This window comes from Apteryx rowi, unplaced genomic scaffold, assembly GCF_003343035.1.
Source record: "Apteryx rowi isolate R43461 unplaced genomic scaffold, aptRow1 scaffold_34, whole genome shotgun sequence".
NCBI lineage: Eukaryota > Metazoa > Chordata > Aves > Apterygiformes > Apterygidae > Apteryx > Apteryx rowi.
The window spans coordinates 71979-90719 of NW_020449863.1; the positions used below are offsets into that span (position 1 = coordinate 71979).

General features: G+C 39.9%; 1 protein-coding gene across 2 annotated transcripts; it reads right to left on the reverse strand.

The window, feature by feature from the left end:
* Positions 1-3286: 3286 nt before the first annotated feature.
* Positions 3287-18681, reverse strand: FLVCR1 (feline leukemia virus subgroup C cellular receptor 1). 2 transcript variants are annotated; one of them, XM_026072403.1, is made up of 11 exons: positions 17999-18681; positions 14626-14770; positions 13387-13527; positions 12384-12451; positions 12014-12117; positions 10716-10826; positions 9543-9648; positions 9216-9327; positions 8444-8511; positions 6988-7065; positions 3287-5911 (listed from the first exon to the last, which is right to left on the reverse strand). In XM_026072403.1, exons 1-10 carry the CDS (start codon positions 18644-18646, stop codon positions 7000-7002), a joined length of 1569 nt encoding a protein of 522 aa, XP_025928188.1. In that variant the 5' UTR covers positions 18647-18681; the 3' UTR covers positions 3287-5911; positions 6988-6999. The 2 variants fall into 2 exon arrangements, with proteins under 2 accessions (XP_025928188.1, XP_025928187.1); XM_026072402.1 differs by having other exon boundaries at positions 3287-7065.
* Between the last annotated feature and the right edge of the window lie 60 nt (positions 18682-18741).

Consider the following 18741-nt stretch of genomic DNA (forward strand, 5'->3'; position numbering starts at 1 on the left):
CTCTGAGGGCGTCTCTGCCCGTTTAAAGCTTTTGTGGAGCAGTGACAAAATGAGAAAGCATGGCATTTTTAGCCTTTAAGCATTAGTCCTCTTTTGATCCATAATCTCTCTAAAAGAGTACATCTTCTCCAAACTAGGGAGTCAAGACAGTAAAAACTTTACTCACGTATAAATTTGAGAGCCAGTTTATCACTGGCACTTACATGCTGCATGGACTTATTGTAACTAATATCTGTGCAACAAGTCACATCCAGAGGCCCCTGAGGGAAATTCAGTTGTTCTCTGGGAGCGCAAGATATACTCACTTAAGTTCTGTGGAGCCAATTAAGCAGCCAAAGGTGATTCACCCTCACCATAGCAGGATGATGTTTCTTTGTTCAGCACAAGATGTAGGCTTCTAGTGCCTGCAGGTTTGTTCAGAAGTAGGTGATGAATTGTTCTGAGGAAATCAAGTTACATCCCAAGGAATTAATGGAGAAAAACAATATGCACAGGCTTAGACAGGGTGCTGTTACATTTTAGATTTCTTTTTCCCTTGGCATTAGTTGGACAACTTAATTTGCAATATAGTAAGTAACTTTGCACGCATCTGTGGTCCCTAGTCTACCTTATCCAGATGAGTGATCAACAGACGAGCAACTTCAGGATTCCCCCATTCAGAAAAAATTTGAGAAGTTTCTGGTTCAACCCAGTGCAGACTGGGAAAACTTCAGAAGTCCTGAATACTTCTGTGGGATTTTTCCCAGCAACGTCCATGGCACTCTAAGAACTGGGGTTGGAAGTCATAGCRGATATCTCCCTTCTCAGCCTGTGCTCAGACCCTCAACCATGCTGCTCATCAAGGAACAGGGTTTAGTAATTCCTTACATCGCTTTTGAGAGCAGAGCAGATGCATGGTTATGAAACCGAAATTCAATTTTGCTCCTGGAAGTCAGTTGAAGAGACAAATTTCAAAACCACTTCCCAGGGCAAAAGTCAAATTCTCCATTAAGGAATACTTAGATTGAAAACGATCATCCCAAGATCCCATTCTCTCTCTGTATGTTTAATCTACTTACTAAGGCAAGGCATTTCTTTCCAGCTGCTATGTCCAATAATACCAATAATATTTTACTCAACTGACTGAGTCTCATCTGAGACTCTTTTTCACATAACTTTTATAAGTTGCTTTTTCAGAAAGCACACACAAGTACAGATAGAATACTGAGAGYAAAAACAATAAGAAATTACTACTCCAGTAATAAAACAGACATCATAAACCAAAGTCGCTTAGGCATGGAAAAAGAGGGCTTCTAATTACACATTTCCATTTTAAAATCAACTCACTAGGATGCACATTCACTGCCTCTTCTATGAAGCTGATGAACTCTGACCAGTTGAACTACAGCCACAGCGACAGCATTTCTGGGCTCATGTGAGGTATCTTTAAGCAGTTTTGTGGTTTTTTTTAACTGATTACTTTCATGATACATAATCTTCAATCCACCCAGACTTTATAGCTTTTGTAGATTCTTGTTTCCAACATTTCTACAGCTTATAACACAAGGCCATAATTTTAACAATGCCCCTTAGATACTATTTACAACTTTTTTTAGCAGCCTAAGCATTGTAATAAGCAGAACTGGTTTACAGGAAAAATACTTTTCAACAAATGACTGCATCAGACAGGCAGGAAGAACGCATTTTCAATGTACTTTCCATAGACTGGAGCAGAAATTAAAATGCTGTTGCTTTCCCTCTGCCTGTGCAACATCTTCACTTATCACCAGTTCACTTGTAATGAACCATGTCACCTCATATCCGATTCATTTCAAGAAGATATGCAATGGTCAGGTCACCTCAGGACAGAGTGTGGAGGCCTCCTGGAAATCAATATCTTAGAGGCTAAATTTTGGCTATACTTGTTATTAAAGAAGTATTAAACAGCCTCACCAATTAGTAACTATGCCTACACATTGCCAGTACTTAGCTTTTTTTTTTTTATTGACACATGACTGCTGAAGGACATTCACCAAAGTTCAGGATATTATTGTTTTGTCTTCTGAAAGATGTTGTTTAACTGAAGATTTGAATATTGATTTTGAACATGGTCAGATAAGGCTGGCTCATTGTGCTGAAGTACAGCAGGGAGGAAATCCAACAAGCTTCTGAGAAACCTTTTCAGCATAGGAAACAACTGGATTGTTAGGCACCTGTGTACTTAATCCATGTGCAAACAGCACCACTTTCTGGAAGGAAAACTAACAAGAGTTAGTTAGTTGTGGATATATAGGGCCTCCCCCAGTTGCAGAAACAAAAAGGATCTTCCCTCCAGAACAGCTTTGATTCATCATGGCCAGGATGGCTTCACATCTCCCACTTACCTAGTGAAGTTTCTAGTGTTCTCCTTCAAGAAAAACAGACTGTCTGCCAAAGAATGACCTTCAGTGCAGTAGTAATTTGCTGTGGCTGTTCCTTTCCAACTGTGGGAATGTTTAAATTACAACACTAAATGGGGCTATAGCCTACAGCTTTCACAGAAACACTTTAACAGGAATATGCCCCTATAGTTCTGGCAGTAAAAGAAAGAGCCCAGCTGAAAATTCAACCCTCTGTCCTAAACAACTTTAACCAGATGCTAGYGTTGTTCTCCCCCAGGGGAATAAAAGGCTTGCATTTCCTGTGCTCTGCAACACCTGCAGCCTCATTTTGTGGAGAGTCTCTGATATCAAAATAGCTCAGCGCTAATAACAATTTTGTAGAAAGGGAAAGTAAAAACCTTTCTTTGAAGCAGGTTCCCCAGACTTGCTCGGCTCCCAGCTCACATCCTGGGAATCAATGCTGAACATTTGTTTGCGGACAAATGAAAGAACCCATGCAGGGTGTTCACACAGGTTTTACTGTGCTTCCACTGAAGACAACTCCGGTTTTACTAACAAAAGCTGGGTCATAACTGAATGTTTTGCAATATCTCACTTGTATTCTTTCTACGAAGTTGCTCCATCTCCTCTTCCCAGATAATCTCTCTAGAGCTGGGTGCTTTACTAAAACAATATTTGCACTAMCATTAAAGAGCTGACTTTTTGGATTGTTCTGCCTCAGGTGTTAGCAGCGCTTTCTTTTCTTCATAGACCTTTTCCAAAGCAAAGGAGGAGAAATTACTATGCTAGGGCGGTCAAGATCATCTACTGAAGCTAATACTTGAATTGCACACACTGGCACCATTCCCCTGTAAGCCAGTACGCCTGTGTATAATACATTTATATACCACGTATAGATGCAGTACACATATATATATACGCATGCATGTTTATTAAGGACACAGTATATAATCCACATATAAAATTTCCCTAAAATAAATGACAGCTTTTGAGAAAAAAAATGGATCATCTTCAGACCATTTGCTGCATCAGCAGCTATCAGAAATGGTAATTTTGGCTTCAGTCAAGTTACTTTTTATACACAAGACTAGTAACATATAATGATAAGGAATGATTCCCCCCACATAAACACAAAGGTACAATATTGCACGGAGAGAATATTCATAAGAATTTTTAAATTTTCTCTTGAAACATAAAGAATGGGACACTAACAAAAACAAATTACAGCCAAGATCTCTGCTATCTTCATGAAAAGAACAAATACATGAGCAGTAAATAACATGGGTCTTAGAAATAAATACACTTCTCAGAAATATTTTTGCTTAGTTCATTCTGTTTCATGCATTAACCTCACTTCTCTTAACAGACTTCAGACCACATGGTGGTGGGGGGGAAATCACATGGGATACAATGATAACATTTAGCTTCTGGTCTATGAATCAATCATTAGTAGTCTATAACACTTAAGGTGGTACATACAAGTATTGAAAAAGACAGCAACTGAAAAGGTCACAAGTTCACAGAATGGAAAATGAAAGTAATAAATACTTATAACTTAACCAATTTCATTTGGTTGTAAACGTACAAGTTAGTCCAAAGATTTTTCAAAAAGCAAATTTTCATTAGGCAACACTGGCTGGCAGCTCTGATTACACATTCCAGTGATGGTTTCAGAGACAGCAGAGCGTCCTGAACACACGAGATGACCAAGAGGATGTAGCCAGGAAAGCTCTATTATCCTGAAATTTTCTGTTACTTATTCTTCCCAGTTCTTCCCTACTCTCAAAACACGACCATTCAGCAGCAGAAGAGATGCTATAAAGGACAAGCACCAATCTACAATACCAATAAATGCTATGAAGAACTTATCTTTCAAGTTGAAGAAAAATTCCATTTACAGAAATTCCAGACTATGCTATCAGGCCTACAATTTTCAAACCTAGCCAACAGAAATGAGGATTTTAAGATCATGTTAGGAATCCTAAATAAAAACGGATCAATGTTGTCAATGTTCTTTGTCTTTTGTTTTTGTTTTAGAGGTGAATCTTTGCATCTTTTAGTTGAAAGTTAGCAATTATGCACCCTGGTGGGCCACTGGTAACTTGGGGGCAGCCCTACTGCTTACACTAAAGATTACATGGATTTTCTTGCATCCTCAAGAGTTCTCTTGAAGCACTCAAAAAGAAAAACATACTAACCAGCAAAAGCTGATGCATGGGACGGAAAAGTCCCTCCTGACTTGGTTTCCAGTCCCATGYTCTCACAGTTGACGTTTAATTCCATTCATAAAATGTTTGCCTCCAAGCAGGTTTTTTTAGCCCCCCCCACACACACACTTGAGGGCTGAGCCAGAATCACAAGGCTCAGAGTTAGAAACCTTATTTCCAATTCCAGACATAATTTGATTGGGTGGATGTTGTTTATTTTAAAACAAAAATTAAAAGCAGAAGCATAAAAAGCTCCAACAACCCCAGACCTATTTCTTCCACCAGCTGGAACCTCATTTTTTGAGACACTGACAACAAAAATGTTGCATAAAATATCTGTTTTGTTCTTTATTTTGTTATTGGGCCTTGTATTTATATACTTTTTCCTTGCTCGGAAATAGCTTTCAGATAAACATATGTTCACAGGTTTCAAGCTTTCAAGCTCCTTTTGGGGGGGGGGGGTATTAAATCCAGGATGTAATTAAGCCTTCATTATTAGGAATATTTTCTTTTCAGGGGCCCAGCAGGTTTTCTAGAATGCCAAAATCTTGTTTAAATCTTTTCCAGAGGGGAGCCAAGTAATTTGGCAGAACATAAAACACAAGGAGCCAGCAGGGATAGAGCATTTTTCAGTAATGAACCGAACACCAGAAGGAAGAAGTCAACTTCTTATAAACACCAAAGAAACTGGAAACTAGTAGTGTGGAGAGGAATTTAAAAATTAAAAAAAAAAAAGATCATTCTTAGAAGTTGAACAGTATGTAGCAGACATTTAGAAAGCATTATGAATACTGTCAAAGACTTTTCACTGGACATTTAGGAAACACTTCTCCAAAACTGCAGAGCTAAGGTCTTTGCTAAAGGCTTCTAATAGTGGAAATACATAGGAATCAGGGGCCAGGAACACAATAACTGATTTACTGGATCCGTGTTTAGGGAAGGAAGATATAAATTGGCACACACTATYACAGTTTCTCCAAAGGCAAGAGCCACCCACAGTTACCAAAGGCAGCTTCACAAATACTGTTGGAACTTTTACTTTCAGTCTGCTAAGAAATGTTTGCAGAAAGTCAGCTAACTCAAGTTTGACTTCTCAGTAATAGCAGGGCCTCAGCATTATTGTATTRCTAGCAATTCTGTAATTGTGTAGCTAGAGCACAATGTTTTCAGAAGTACTGCTGTGAGAAACCCACATCCCAGTTTCAGATAAATGTAATAACACAAGGTGAATGTTAATGAAGTCCACTCCTTTTGTAGCTGAGGTGCATGATATAAAAAGCAAATATTTCAGATGAAGTGAAGCATCACTGTTTTCCTTTCAGTCATCTTTACAGCTTAAACAAACTGTGAAAGACAAGACATGACTTACTTCTAAGTTACATGATGAGCACAAAAATTTCTCAAGACACGTATGATACAATTCATAATACAGAGAGATAAATGCAAAAAAGAGCACATTTTCTGATACTCCACAAATATTCAGAGGAGATTAAACATGCAAAAAGGAATTTCTTCAGCAGCATTGATTAAACTCAAGATGAGGCAAGGATCTTCTTTACAAAGTAAAGGCACCATCTCTTTGTAAACACGTACTCCTCTCACTTAAACTGAGAAAGCACTCAAAATATTCTGTAGAGGCAATCTGAGTGGTAGCTTTCCATTGCCTATAAACACTTCACAGTAGAGCTATCAAAGGTCTTATTCCTTCTTTTTATAAGAAACTCATCTTCAGTTTGTCTAGCAGGAAACTTTTTAGATGTCCCCCAAAATGTTATGATGAATCTATAAGAAAGTGTTCTCTCTTATGTGCTTTCTGGTATCTATCAAGAAGTTTCAAGGCAAAAGAAATGTCAGATGCCAATACGAAATACTCATGATTGTAGTCATCTCATTTTCAGTATTGTGCTATAGACAAAGTTTCCCAGAATGAACAGTTAGTTTACATCAGATATAGTAAAAAATAAAAATTAAAAAAAACAGAAGTATTAATACCCGCCAGTTGTGCAGCTACCTACTCTCTGACTTTTCAATTGCAGCAGGAAAATCTGAATAAGAAATTAACTAACTCTTGATTTCTTGGAAAAGAAAAAAAGATTAGGTATTTCTGATATGATTGTACTTTAGGATTCCAGATTTTTCCATGTGCACCCTGAATGTATGTTTCTCCCAGGAGTGGAGAGCACTCATACACTACTTTACTAGTGAAACTACAAAACTTGGAAACTGCTAGGATGAACATTCCATATGAAGGTAAATTGTTTGTCTTGGGCAAAATGAACTGGGCATCTTCGCAGTTTCCACCGCACAAATATCACCAGTATCTAACAAACACATTTTAATACTCATATACATACAAATCCAGTGATTACACTAATTAGTATTGTTCAGTGTTCAACAAAAATTGTGCGTTTCTAAGTCACCTTCTTTCAGCCTCACAAAGCTGACTGAATTTTTAATGCAGTACAAGTTTCATGTTCTACAGGACTGTCAACTGGTACCTGTAAAATAAACAAATAAACAGGAGTTAARCTGTTACGTAGCAGAAGCTACTCCTACCCTCAGTATTCCTCAGCAATTACTAGATTAATTAGACTACACTAGTATATGTGGTCAACTAGTTCAGTTAGGCACTTAATGAAAGCCTTGTTTTCCCTTCTCTCTACAATTAAAAGAAAACATAGAATTGAGTTTCTTGGTATTACTCTAAAATATGTATTTATCGCATGTAGATACTGATCATCACATGGAGATCAACTTTCTTTTTTTTTTCTCTGTTACGTTTAAATACAGCAGAATTGTGGTGATCAAGGTCTGAAATCAAATTTTTATTGTACCTTATTAACACAGGCCGCTCTGTTATTTATGATAACGTTGGGGTGAGGACTCCACATTTTTGTTTAACCTGGTTAATGTAAGTAGTGTTGTGTGACATTAAGCTAATTAACAAGGTGACAATGGAGAAGAGAACAATCACAGACYACTGCCTACAGTCAGCATGCATGTCCCCAGGACAGCCCTGGCCCAAGTTGATAAATTCAAAGAAGGCAACATGGTGCRAACACAGCTGTAGGCATTTCAGGTTCAAGGTAGCTCATAAGGCACCAGCTTGGAATTTTCTGAACCTTCTGCAGACACTACCAGCGTGCAGCTTGATCGCAGATAACAGAGGCTGCTATATATGCAAGACCCAAAGAATGATGTGATAGAGGATCTTACAATACTTGAGTTCACAAAGCTGTTTTCATTATCTTGATTTGGATGGTCAAGAAAACTATGGGACTGAAAAAAGTTTTCAATGTCACCCTTATTTCTAGTAGTGACTGTAATAATACAGAAAAGCTGCTGAAAGATGGTCTTGGGATCTCCTGAACAGGCGTGTAATGCTCACTCTCCCTTTAAATATAGAGGGTGCTCAGCAGAAGAATGGACCTAGCATTTCATGAAATATACTATAAAAATTGCAGCATGACTTTTGTTCATTACACCCTGACTCRACTTAAAGGGATGTCACTTTTTTTTAATAAGATGTGTAGTGTGACCTCCTATCCCAATACACAAAAATGCATCAAAACTTACAATGCTAACTGCAAATGTGAAAGAGCTAGATTCAAAAAATAAAACCAGAGATGAGTATTAGCCACTTAAAATTCAGAAAAATTGAGAGCAAAAGGTCTTTTAGATTTTTCATGGGAGCTAAAGGGAGAAACAGATATCTGAGGGTAGGGTCCCACTTGACTCTGTTGTTCCAGTACATCAAGGAAACAGTCACATTATAGGTTCTTGTCAATTACTGTTTTGCTGTTAATATTACCATGCCAGTAGAAGCCAAGCATTCCAGTACAATAACACAATCAAGGGAAAAGATTCAGCACTTACAGCTTTAACATCCACATTCATAATCCCTGAATTCACATTGTGTCTTCGCAAATCTGATTTTATTAAGGCTAAAACAAAACAAACAAACAAAAAAACGCTGACTATTGACTTCGTAATGACATTCCTTTCAAGGAGAATGTTTTGTACAGCAAAAGCACACAGAACCTGCTTTCAGCATATACTCAAAATTTCTGTATTCATTCTTATGCAATCAGCACTAGTTGCCTTCTTATCAACAATCTGAGCTTGCTCCTCACAAAGCACATGCAGAAAAAGACAATAAAAACTTTTAAGTCATGAGTACCTCAAGCAAAATTTGATGGTTTTGACACTTTCTGCACACTTATAAGTACTGGCATGTGTAAATTACTGGCACCGTTTATGAATACATCAGCAATTCCTCATATTTGAAAAACTGCATACTGTCTGTATACATGTATTCGTATACATCTACTATCCTACTCTGAAGACAGACATCTTCCTCAAGTTCAAGACACTACTCAAGAAACGCATCCAAACAGATGGTTGTTCACATATTAGCATCATCCTTAAAGCAAAAAGTGTATGCACAGCACGTAATTAAAAAAAAAAAAAAAAAACACACACCCACACACACCCCACTCTCCACTTATAACTTTTGTCCTCAGCCCAGACAGGAGAGCCATGCATTTAAATCCTCGATGTCTGAAAATTTCACAGAAATTCACTATCTCAAAAAACTCCAAATGATTAGATAAGAGATAAATCATGACTTACATTTCTGACTAATTACCTGTTAAGATAATGCCCACAAATATCCAAGCACAAAGAAAGAGGTTTCCTGCACGAGGACTGTAGTTTGTTATGAGCTTTCCTTGAACAAGGGTAAAGATAATTCCAAATATCTACAAACAAATAAGTCGCTTCATCAGTATCACACAGAAAAGATTCACCATTTTATCTTGCAAAGTTTCAGACCACATCTTATAGAAACCAAATTAAAAAAAAAATGAAGACTAGAGCAATATAGTGGGGACATAGCAGCCAAATCTAAGAAAGACTTCTAGCAGAGCGGCCTTGCTGAATGCTACTTTACTTGCAGAAATTAACATGATGTAACCTGTGCTGATGCATTGAGGAGCCCTGATGAAGTGCCTTCAGACTCTGGGTATGTAATTTCCACAGCAAATTCAAACCCGAGAGGGAGATAGCCAGTCATGAAAAACCTGTTGAAGAAGAAAATAAGAGGATGACAAGTGTGGCTTTCTTCTATTATTATGGCCAAGAAAATCAAAACATAAACACATGGTATTCTGAACTAGCTGTTATTCTGAACTATCTGCTTTCAAAAYCTAATTCAGGATTCAGGTCTTGAATTCAGTCTTGATTAAGGATGTGCTTTGCCTTGCCTCATTTCCCTGATCTCATCCAACAATTTCAGCCATACATCCTTCTTGTAGGACAAATACATTTTAATATGTTTGCCCTGTTTCCCATAACCGCCTGCATTCCACTCCACACACATGAAACAACCTTCTCAAACAAGTCCACAAACCACTGCATAATTAATTTTAATTACTTTCAAATGGAAGACATACGTGAACACCATAGCCTTATCAATCTAAACATTCATGTTGCATGGAAGAGAGACCATCAGTAGAGGGGGTGGCTGGACACTGGAATGGCAACTAGAAGCTCCTCTGGAAGAAGCTGAGGGGACAGACGAGCGTGAGGAAGGACAGGGGCTTAATGCAGTTGTGGTTGGTTGGTTGGTTTTTGAACTGCAACTCACARGACTTGCTTCTGTCATTACCTTGCCTGCCCTGTCTAGATAGAGCACTATTCCCTCATCACTTTTTGGGTGTTCTGGATTATATATCTTTCAGGACAGTGATGCATGTTTTTCTGAATTGACAAAGCACCAAACAGGCCACTTGGGCTATCAAAATACAAATTAATCAACATGCACAAAAGCCAGTCTTCCTAGATTTGCTCCGTTAGATTCTAGTCAAATATCCACTGAAGATAGAGAGATTTAACTTTATTCCAGTGTGCTTTTTGAATTGGAACCAAATTTTACATGAAATTCACTTTAGATTTACGTTGATGTAACAGAAGGTGAAACCTATTAAACAGTATCTGTACTATAAGATATATCTATATGTTGAGAGTACGGCACCAGAATACACAGTAGAATCATTTAGTTAAAATATCCATTAGCTTTTTACATTATTACGAATATTGTTTGTGAGCAGAACTGCAGTAGGTCTTCTAGTCCTCTTTAATTGCTTACCCAAGTACTCCTCCAGTCACAAACACTACTATAAGGTATCCAAGATCCAGGGTGAAAGTAAACACCACCATCCCAATAAAAGAGAGAATGTAAACAATCAAAGTAGTTTGCCTGCAATCCAACAAGAAATATATATACATTGTTAACATACAATCATGGCACATTGCTGAAGCATGGCAAAGTCATACAACCATTACTCTCTTTATAACTGACATTCTGCAGTTGTGAAATTTGCTTCATGTAATTCTGACTCAAACATATCATGCATTTCCATGAAACCGTATCCCTTCCCCAACTCCTTATTCCCTTAGTTCTATGACTGCTTCACTGATCCCATCAGACACTATTACCTCGAGGCTATTTTAGTTCTCCACTACGCTGTACCTCTCAACCATCCTGCAGCACAGGCCATTACACAAAAATCAAAAGATCAGCAGTGAAATCAAACGTTATTAGTGCTAAAAGTCAGCCTAAGATGCAAGTCAAACAAATCTCATTTGGATGTTTTATTTATATTAGGTCTGGAATAATTGTTGTCCTCCAAAAAAATAAAACACATATCATTTATTTATAAGCCAAACCACATGCAGAAATAAGGCAAGTCTAGAGCATTAATGTCCATTAGGCTCCTAGAGTCCTTGCACATAATGTACTACAAGTCACCAGGGGAGAACTTTTCCTGAAACTTATCCTTGTGTTACAGCAAGCAGCACACYGGGGCACTGCCCACTCCTGGGGGCACCACACCATGGGTGAACTGCCCTGGAGCTCCTACCCCAAAACAGAGTTCTGCTCCATTGACATCCATCCCCTGAATTAAAGCAAGTGTTAGGCTTATTAAAAAGTCCAGGAAGAGTACCAAAAATGAGAATCCATTAATTGTCTGTTTCACAAAAAAAAAAAAAAAAAAAAAAAAAAAAAAAAGCAGCAGAGTAGATTTTGAGCCTTTATGTGTCCCCTGGAGAAGGAGACAATCAGGCCAGCTGGCCACCTTATGTAGGACATACAAGGCTTTTCTTGTTAGCATTACACTCCCTGCAGGGCCAGGAGTAGATGGAAACCCCCTTCAGATCTTCATGTTCTCCACAGCACACCCTCTCTCATTTCTTTTGGCCAAGAACCATCACGAGAGTCTCAAGCTGCAGCCTCGAAAACTTGCCTCTGTCAAGGCTACTAAAAGATCAGGGACTTGCCGCCTTTTATCATCAGCTCACTTCTTCCCTTACATTCCAGTATTCTTCTAACACAGTTGCACTGTTTTCCTACCCTTAACCCCATACATGCCTACCCACACTTACTTGTATGTTTTAGTGTAATCCAGCCACAAACCACAAATAATCGAACCCACCATTCCTGCCACCACCAGTGTCAAGCCAATTCTCCCAGCGTTCACTTCTTCTCCCTTTCAACAAATATTTATATGGTGCTCATTAATAACTTGCTTCCACTCAGAGTCAAGCTCAGACCTCTCGGCAGTCATAAGCACAAACAAACATTCCTATGACTGCATAGCTGTATGATGCAAGATGCAATAAGCCATACACAGGTATAAAGGAAACCAAACATCTGAGCACACACAGCACCTAAGTAATAAAAAACAGTAACTCTGCAAATGTACAGTTAAAAAAAAAAAAAAAAAAACACAGTAAGAAGATCTGAGAAACTTACCTCATAATGAGTTATTATCATCTGGTTTAATAAAGTGGAGACAGAATAAAATGCCCCAGTCATAATACCTACAAAACCAAAAGAAGATGATTCATCCTCTGTATTTAGCCACATCATTCAACATGTGTCAGGCAGAATTTACATTTGCATTACAAATATTTCCTACTAGATACTTCTGCAAGAAAACATTGCTCTTTCTGGATTTTTCTGATCCCAGTATCTCATCCCTGTGATCTGTCAAGGAGCAGTGTCAAAGGCATTACTGGCTGCTGAGAAGAACTAGATTATATCCCTAAAGCTGTCATATTCACTACTTCTGAAATTCAGAACTTGACTTAAATCACTCATACTGCAATTATTTTTAACAGTAAGGCAAGGCAAAACAAATCATGAATCTTTTTTCTGAGTAGAGGGTACAAAGGCCATTTCTCTTTTTTCTCCTAGATTTACTTCTGACATAAAATGTCTTCATGTACACATTTAGTTTCACTGTATAGCCCCCTTCCCAAATCTGAGGAAGACTGGCATGTCTTTCACAGCCCTAGAGACAAACAATCACCAAAAAAAAAAAAAAAYACTTTCTTCATTAATTCTTCTTACTTAGCAGGCCCTGTGCTACATTAAGTGGCATTAATTCACTCAGCACTAGTCTTATGCTTCATTTAGCAACTAAGATATACAGACCAAATTTCAAATTTTAGATACAGTTATACTTCAGTCATTTCAGGTCTAGCCATGCAGATCTGYTACCACAAAGAGTTAGTCTTCTGATATTTAAGAGCGAAGTCAGGGGCAAAACCTTTTATCTACTAGGTAAAATCTCTTCTCCAGAGCTATAAATGATACTTTAGATACTGCTGGGTTTTCCAGTACAGGCTGCTAAATAAGTAACGAAGTTTAAAAAAAAAAAAAACAAAAAACACACAAAACAACTAAAACCCAACATGCTTTAGGCACATATTTGGATTGTGCTGCCAGACTACAGCCAGACTTCACCACTTACCATAACTGATCAGCAAAAGTACAAATGGAATATTTTTGAATAAGTTAATAATTGACTGCTTGTAGGAGTAATCCTCAGGAGGCACAGTTTGAAGGACTGCTTGAGAATGACTAGGAGGGTATTTGGGCTTTTCTTCAAACACTGGGGAAAAACAAAAAGGAAAGATTTTCATCTGTCTTTACCAGACTAATGTTTTTTTTCCTTTTGAAATGCAAAGTGTTTTAGTTTGACAGATTTCTTAAGATAGATTTGTGTCTTTTAACACTTTTATAAAAATACTCTAGATTTTCTCAGGGGAGAATCAAGTCACAGCCACTAGGGATATGCTAACTATTTGTTCATATCTGACTGCTACCCAGCATACACTCAGAGATACGCTTCACCAGCAAAGCATCTAGAACTTTAGTCTACCTCTGTACCTGAATTGTGAGAACAGCAGAAGAAATTTACATGGTAACATAATATCCTTCTGCTGGGCAACAAAAAACTAAGTGAACTGCATACCCTGAGAGAGGTTGTTCCAAGTGAAGCATGACAAAGATGATAAATTGGCTGTCTCCTGTCCCTGACGCAACAGGTAAGTGAACATAAGTAAACCTGAGAAAAATGTAACTTCAGTTACAGGCAGAAAGAAGAATGTATTAACTACCAAAGGCTTCTATCTCTTGTCTTCTACTATGTTCTTGTACTTTGAAGATGAAAGTTATGGTTCCTCCCGGTAAAATCCTGTTGCACCCTTCTTAGATGTGAAAGCTCTCTGGTTAATGTATTCAGAAAAATAATTTCCCCCAAAATTTCCTCAGAAGATAAGCAAGAGTCAACCCCATTAATCACATCACCTAGTCCTTGTTTTTAATATTTAATTTGCTTTTCAAAGGGCAAAATTAGGATGATTTATTTAACTCAGCCACTGAAATTAATCTATCTTATATAATTGGGCGTGTTTTTGGAGTAAAACTGTGACAGACTTCTGTAAGAAAAAAAGAGACATCAACGACTTGGAATTTCCTAAACGTTTGAAAGTTTTCTTAAGTGTATTCAAAATCACAACAGGACTGCTCTTCTCACATAGGCAGGAATTTAGACCACCCAATATATCTGGCTAACATGTTCACCACTAAAGCACCACACCTTCTCAATGTGCTACAGAGGGAGCCTGAAGATACCAGACAACTAACTTTGAAGCTAATTTTGGTTGCCTAAAGTAAGATGGTGCAAGTACTCCTATGGATCACTTACCCACTCCTGTTAAGAGGAACAGGAGCGTGGATACTATTGCTGTTCCATAGAACATGATGCTTATATTATGTGCCATTAGATCAATATCATCAGGTGTATTTGGAACCAAAACAGGTGGCAACAAAAAGCCAATTGCAGTGCCAAGCTGTAAAGCAAGAAAAGAAAAACAAAAATTATTTTCCTAAGAATATAAATCAACAAAAGCAAAGAGCCTTACCAGGTAGAATTCAGAATTTATACCGTAATCACTATTAACAAAAATTATGATGTAAAAGTGCTCCTTTAGTATACTAGTTACGAGCCATTTGCTCTTATTGACATTTCACAATCAGGTTTTCAATGGCTCTGGTTTTTAATCTTTTCATTTCTAGATTAAACTGCAATAATACCTTTAGCATACAGCACATTCAACTAAGCATTAAGGAAGTTCTTTTTGCAAAAGAGTATTTTCATAGGAGAATATTATGCATGCACATTAACTTGTATCAGTCATCCTGTGAGCGAAGGACTAAAAAATGAGACAGAAGACTCTAGTTACTCCTGTAGAAACTCTCTTCTCTTTTTCTTCATCAAAATCCTGCATTTGACATCACAACCCTGCCATTATTGAAATGAAGACCAAAGTGCAAGGTAAATTGCAGAACTGATCAAGCAAAGAAGTGCAAGAGAAAAAAAATGTCCTCATTAAAAAACATAACAAGAAACCTGCAGCTTCAGTTATTGCTAAGGAAAGAAAGAAGAATCACACAAAAAAAAAAAAAAAAAAGTAGTGGGTTTGTATTTGGAGTCAGTTCCAACGTAGCAAGATTTAGTACTAAAAAAGACAAAAAATAAGGACTGAAATTTTGGCTATGTATAAAGCATTTGAAAACATCAAGGAACAACAGTCTTAAACTTCTCTCCACTTTACCTCTGCTTCTCCTTCAAAAATAAGCTGCATTTTTAAATGTCAAAACAATTTTTTAGACTAGAAAACATCCATCTATTTCAAGCATGTTCTCCAGGAAAAAAAGTTAAAAACTATCAAAAGTAGAAAACTCAACACTCAAAGTGTTCAAATTAGAGGTGTGCCAGTCAGTTTACAAAGCAACCTTTGTGCCTTATCAGATTTTTGTTGCTTTTTTCACAAGTCATTGGATTGACCCAGTATCCAGTGCTCACCTGAAGATTTCATTTATTTTTATCCTCACCCTTCAGTATGTGAACCTTATAAACACCACAAACTGAGTACATAATTATTCCTTTTCTTCAGGAATATTTTTTTCCGTGTGACTCAGTAAAGTACCCACAATATTCCTAGAAAGTCAAGTAACACCATTTTTCACTTTTTACATATGAAAAGCTGAAGCACAGCGCTTAAGGTCAGAAGGATCAAGAGCTCCAATAAGTCTGGYGTGCTTAATTTGAAATGCTAAGTATTTTTAAAAATCAGTCACTCATGACAGCCCTTGACAGGTACACAGGTACATTCCCAGTGATTCACATTTCAGCTGCAAATGATCAGCACTTCAAGTGATAATGGGTGTGATTTGATTTTTGATAACTATTCTGTGCCTCCTGCCTGCAATCCAGAGCCCTGTTTGCTATAGCTTCGAAGTTCTGCAAAATATCAGGTGCATAATATGAAGACCAACAGCCCCATTCATTTTAACAGTCTGATTCTGTTACATAGCTCACCTTGTGCAATTAGACAAGCACAATGAGACATGTAATTGAGGTCTGTATCATAACGCATATGCAGAAGGCAGCTGCATTATACAGACAACATTAATTGTAGCAGGTTTTTAACTTTCAAGTGCCTAATTTGTCATTTTATTCTTTCAATCTAGGTTTTGAGAGTTTTTTTTTTTTTTTAAAAGAAAGCAAAATTAAAAACAGAAAAATTATATTGCTTGGCACTGTATCAATCTCCATGGGTCATAACCAAGACGAGGATCTTAAGACCTACAGCACAAGCTCTACAACTTGAGTTAATGGAGTACTGACCAGCTGCACAACAAGCCATTACTGTCTGTGCAGAACAACTGCCAGAGGAGGACAAAACCCAATATCTCAGTGTATTTCCCAGATATTTACTGGGTGGCAGAGAACCACCAAGTACTTTGGTGCTCTAAGATCAGTCCTAGCCTCTGCAGGGGAATGTGCTCCAGCAAGTAACTAAGTTACTGCGTCCACACCTCAGCTACTGGCTTTCTTGTCCATCTTTCTCTTGCTTTCCACCCTCTCAACTCCCGAGCTCTTCCCCTCTTCCTTCACCACTTCATCCCCCAGATCTCAGCATCAGAACAGAGCATCAGTCTCAGGCGCCCAGTTTCCTCCTCAGCGGGGAGAGCTGCGTGCACTGTGCAGCACAACTGAGACCACAGCAGCTCCTTCCGCAGGAGGACTGCTGCCTGTCACGATGAAGCACATGCTGACAACTTAGCTGCCAAAGAAATCTTTAGCCTGACTCCAAGAAGCAGATGCTAGATTTTTGCTGAACTGCTACAGAAAAAAAAAAAAAAAAAAATCAGTCTAAAACGGACAGTTGGTTTGTCCACTGAAGACTTCATCCCAAGAGTTGTTTTGAAAAAGCGTTGGAAAATTGTAAACAGAAATGTAGAAAATAATAAGCAACCCTAACTGTAAATATGTACCACTTCAACCCTAATAATCCAAAGAGAAACATAACTCATTAGAATCACAAGAAGATAAACAAAACCTCTGTTAACTTAGTCGAATTGTACCTAAGGCCTCAGCCTGCACCAGCCAGCCTGATGGGAATTTTACTGTTTTGTTGTCATAGGAAAGCGGGGCCAGTGGCAGGGGGCGAGAACAAGGCTATAGGAGGGGAGAGGAAAAAAACAAAGAAATAATAATAAAAAAACCCAGCATCTTATCTTTACCCAGTCTTTCTGATACACCTGCTCCAGCTCTCTGAAACAGGGTGGGATGGAGGCCTTTGAAGAAATCTGTGACTGGACTCAGTTATCAGCTCCCCATGCGAATTATCATACTGTTACAGAAAAATTCATGAGTCAGCAGAGCCGACTCGGTCTATTGGTGCTCAGTGATTTAAGGCCACAGTAAAAAAAAAAAACAGGACGGGAAATTAGATGATGCAACTTTAAACACATGGAGTCCCACATGCTCAGCAGAGGAGGCCGGCGGTGGGGTGAAACGTCGCCCGCCCATCGCTGCTGCCTCTGGCCCCCTCATCACCCCTCATCTCTCCCCTCCGCGGCGCTGCCCCACAGCCCCTTCTTTAAGCAGCGTCTTCCCCACCGAGGCTAGTTTTTAAAGGAGGCGACGTCACGCCGAACGTTAGGCTGCCCAACGCCTCGGGGGGGTTCTCAGGTGGTGCCGCCCGCGCCCGCCCGCGGCGGGGCCCTACCTGGTTGCCGAGCACGGCCACGGCGCAAGCCGTGGACACCTCGGCGGGCCCGAACCAGACGGCGGCGACGCGCGAGGGCAGCCCCAGGATGAAGACCTGCGCCACGGCGCAGACGCCCTGCGCCGCCATGGTGACGGCGTAGCGGCCCGGCGCCACGCTGGCGCACTTGAGCCAGGCGCCCAGCGCGTTGAGGCCGGCGCCCAGCAGCGCCGTGAGGCGCAGCCCCCGCGCGTCCAGCAGCCAGGTGGCGGGCAGGATCAGCGGCACGTAGGCCACCATGTAGACCATGGAGAGCCAGTCGACGTGCGCGAAGGAGGCGCGGTAGAAGCTCACGAAGACGTTGCTGAGGATGCTGTACTGGATCCACTGGAAGGCGTTGACCAGCGAGTAGCAGCTGAACACGGCCAGCACCGCCAGCCGCCGCCGGGACAGGCGCGTCTCCGCCCGCCCGCCGCCCGCCGGCAGCATGGCCTCGGCCTCCGCCGCCCGCCCGCCGGGGCCGCCGCTCCGCGCCGCGCATCCTCCGCCGTTGGCCGCCTCCTTGCCGGGGAGCAGCCCGTTGCGCGGCAGCGCAGGCTCCGCGGCGCCCAGCATCTCCGCTCGCTCGCCCTCCGCCTCCTCCTCTGCCCCGTCCCCGGCCTCCACCATGTCGGCCGTCTCCCCGCCCAGCTTCCCGGCGGCGGCAGAGGCGGCGAGCGCGCCCGCCCCGCGGCTCTGCCTCCGCTCGCCTCTCGCAAGGTCAC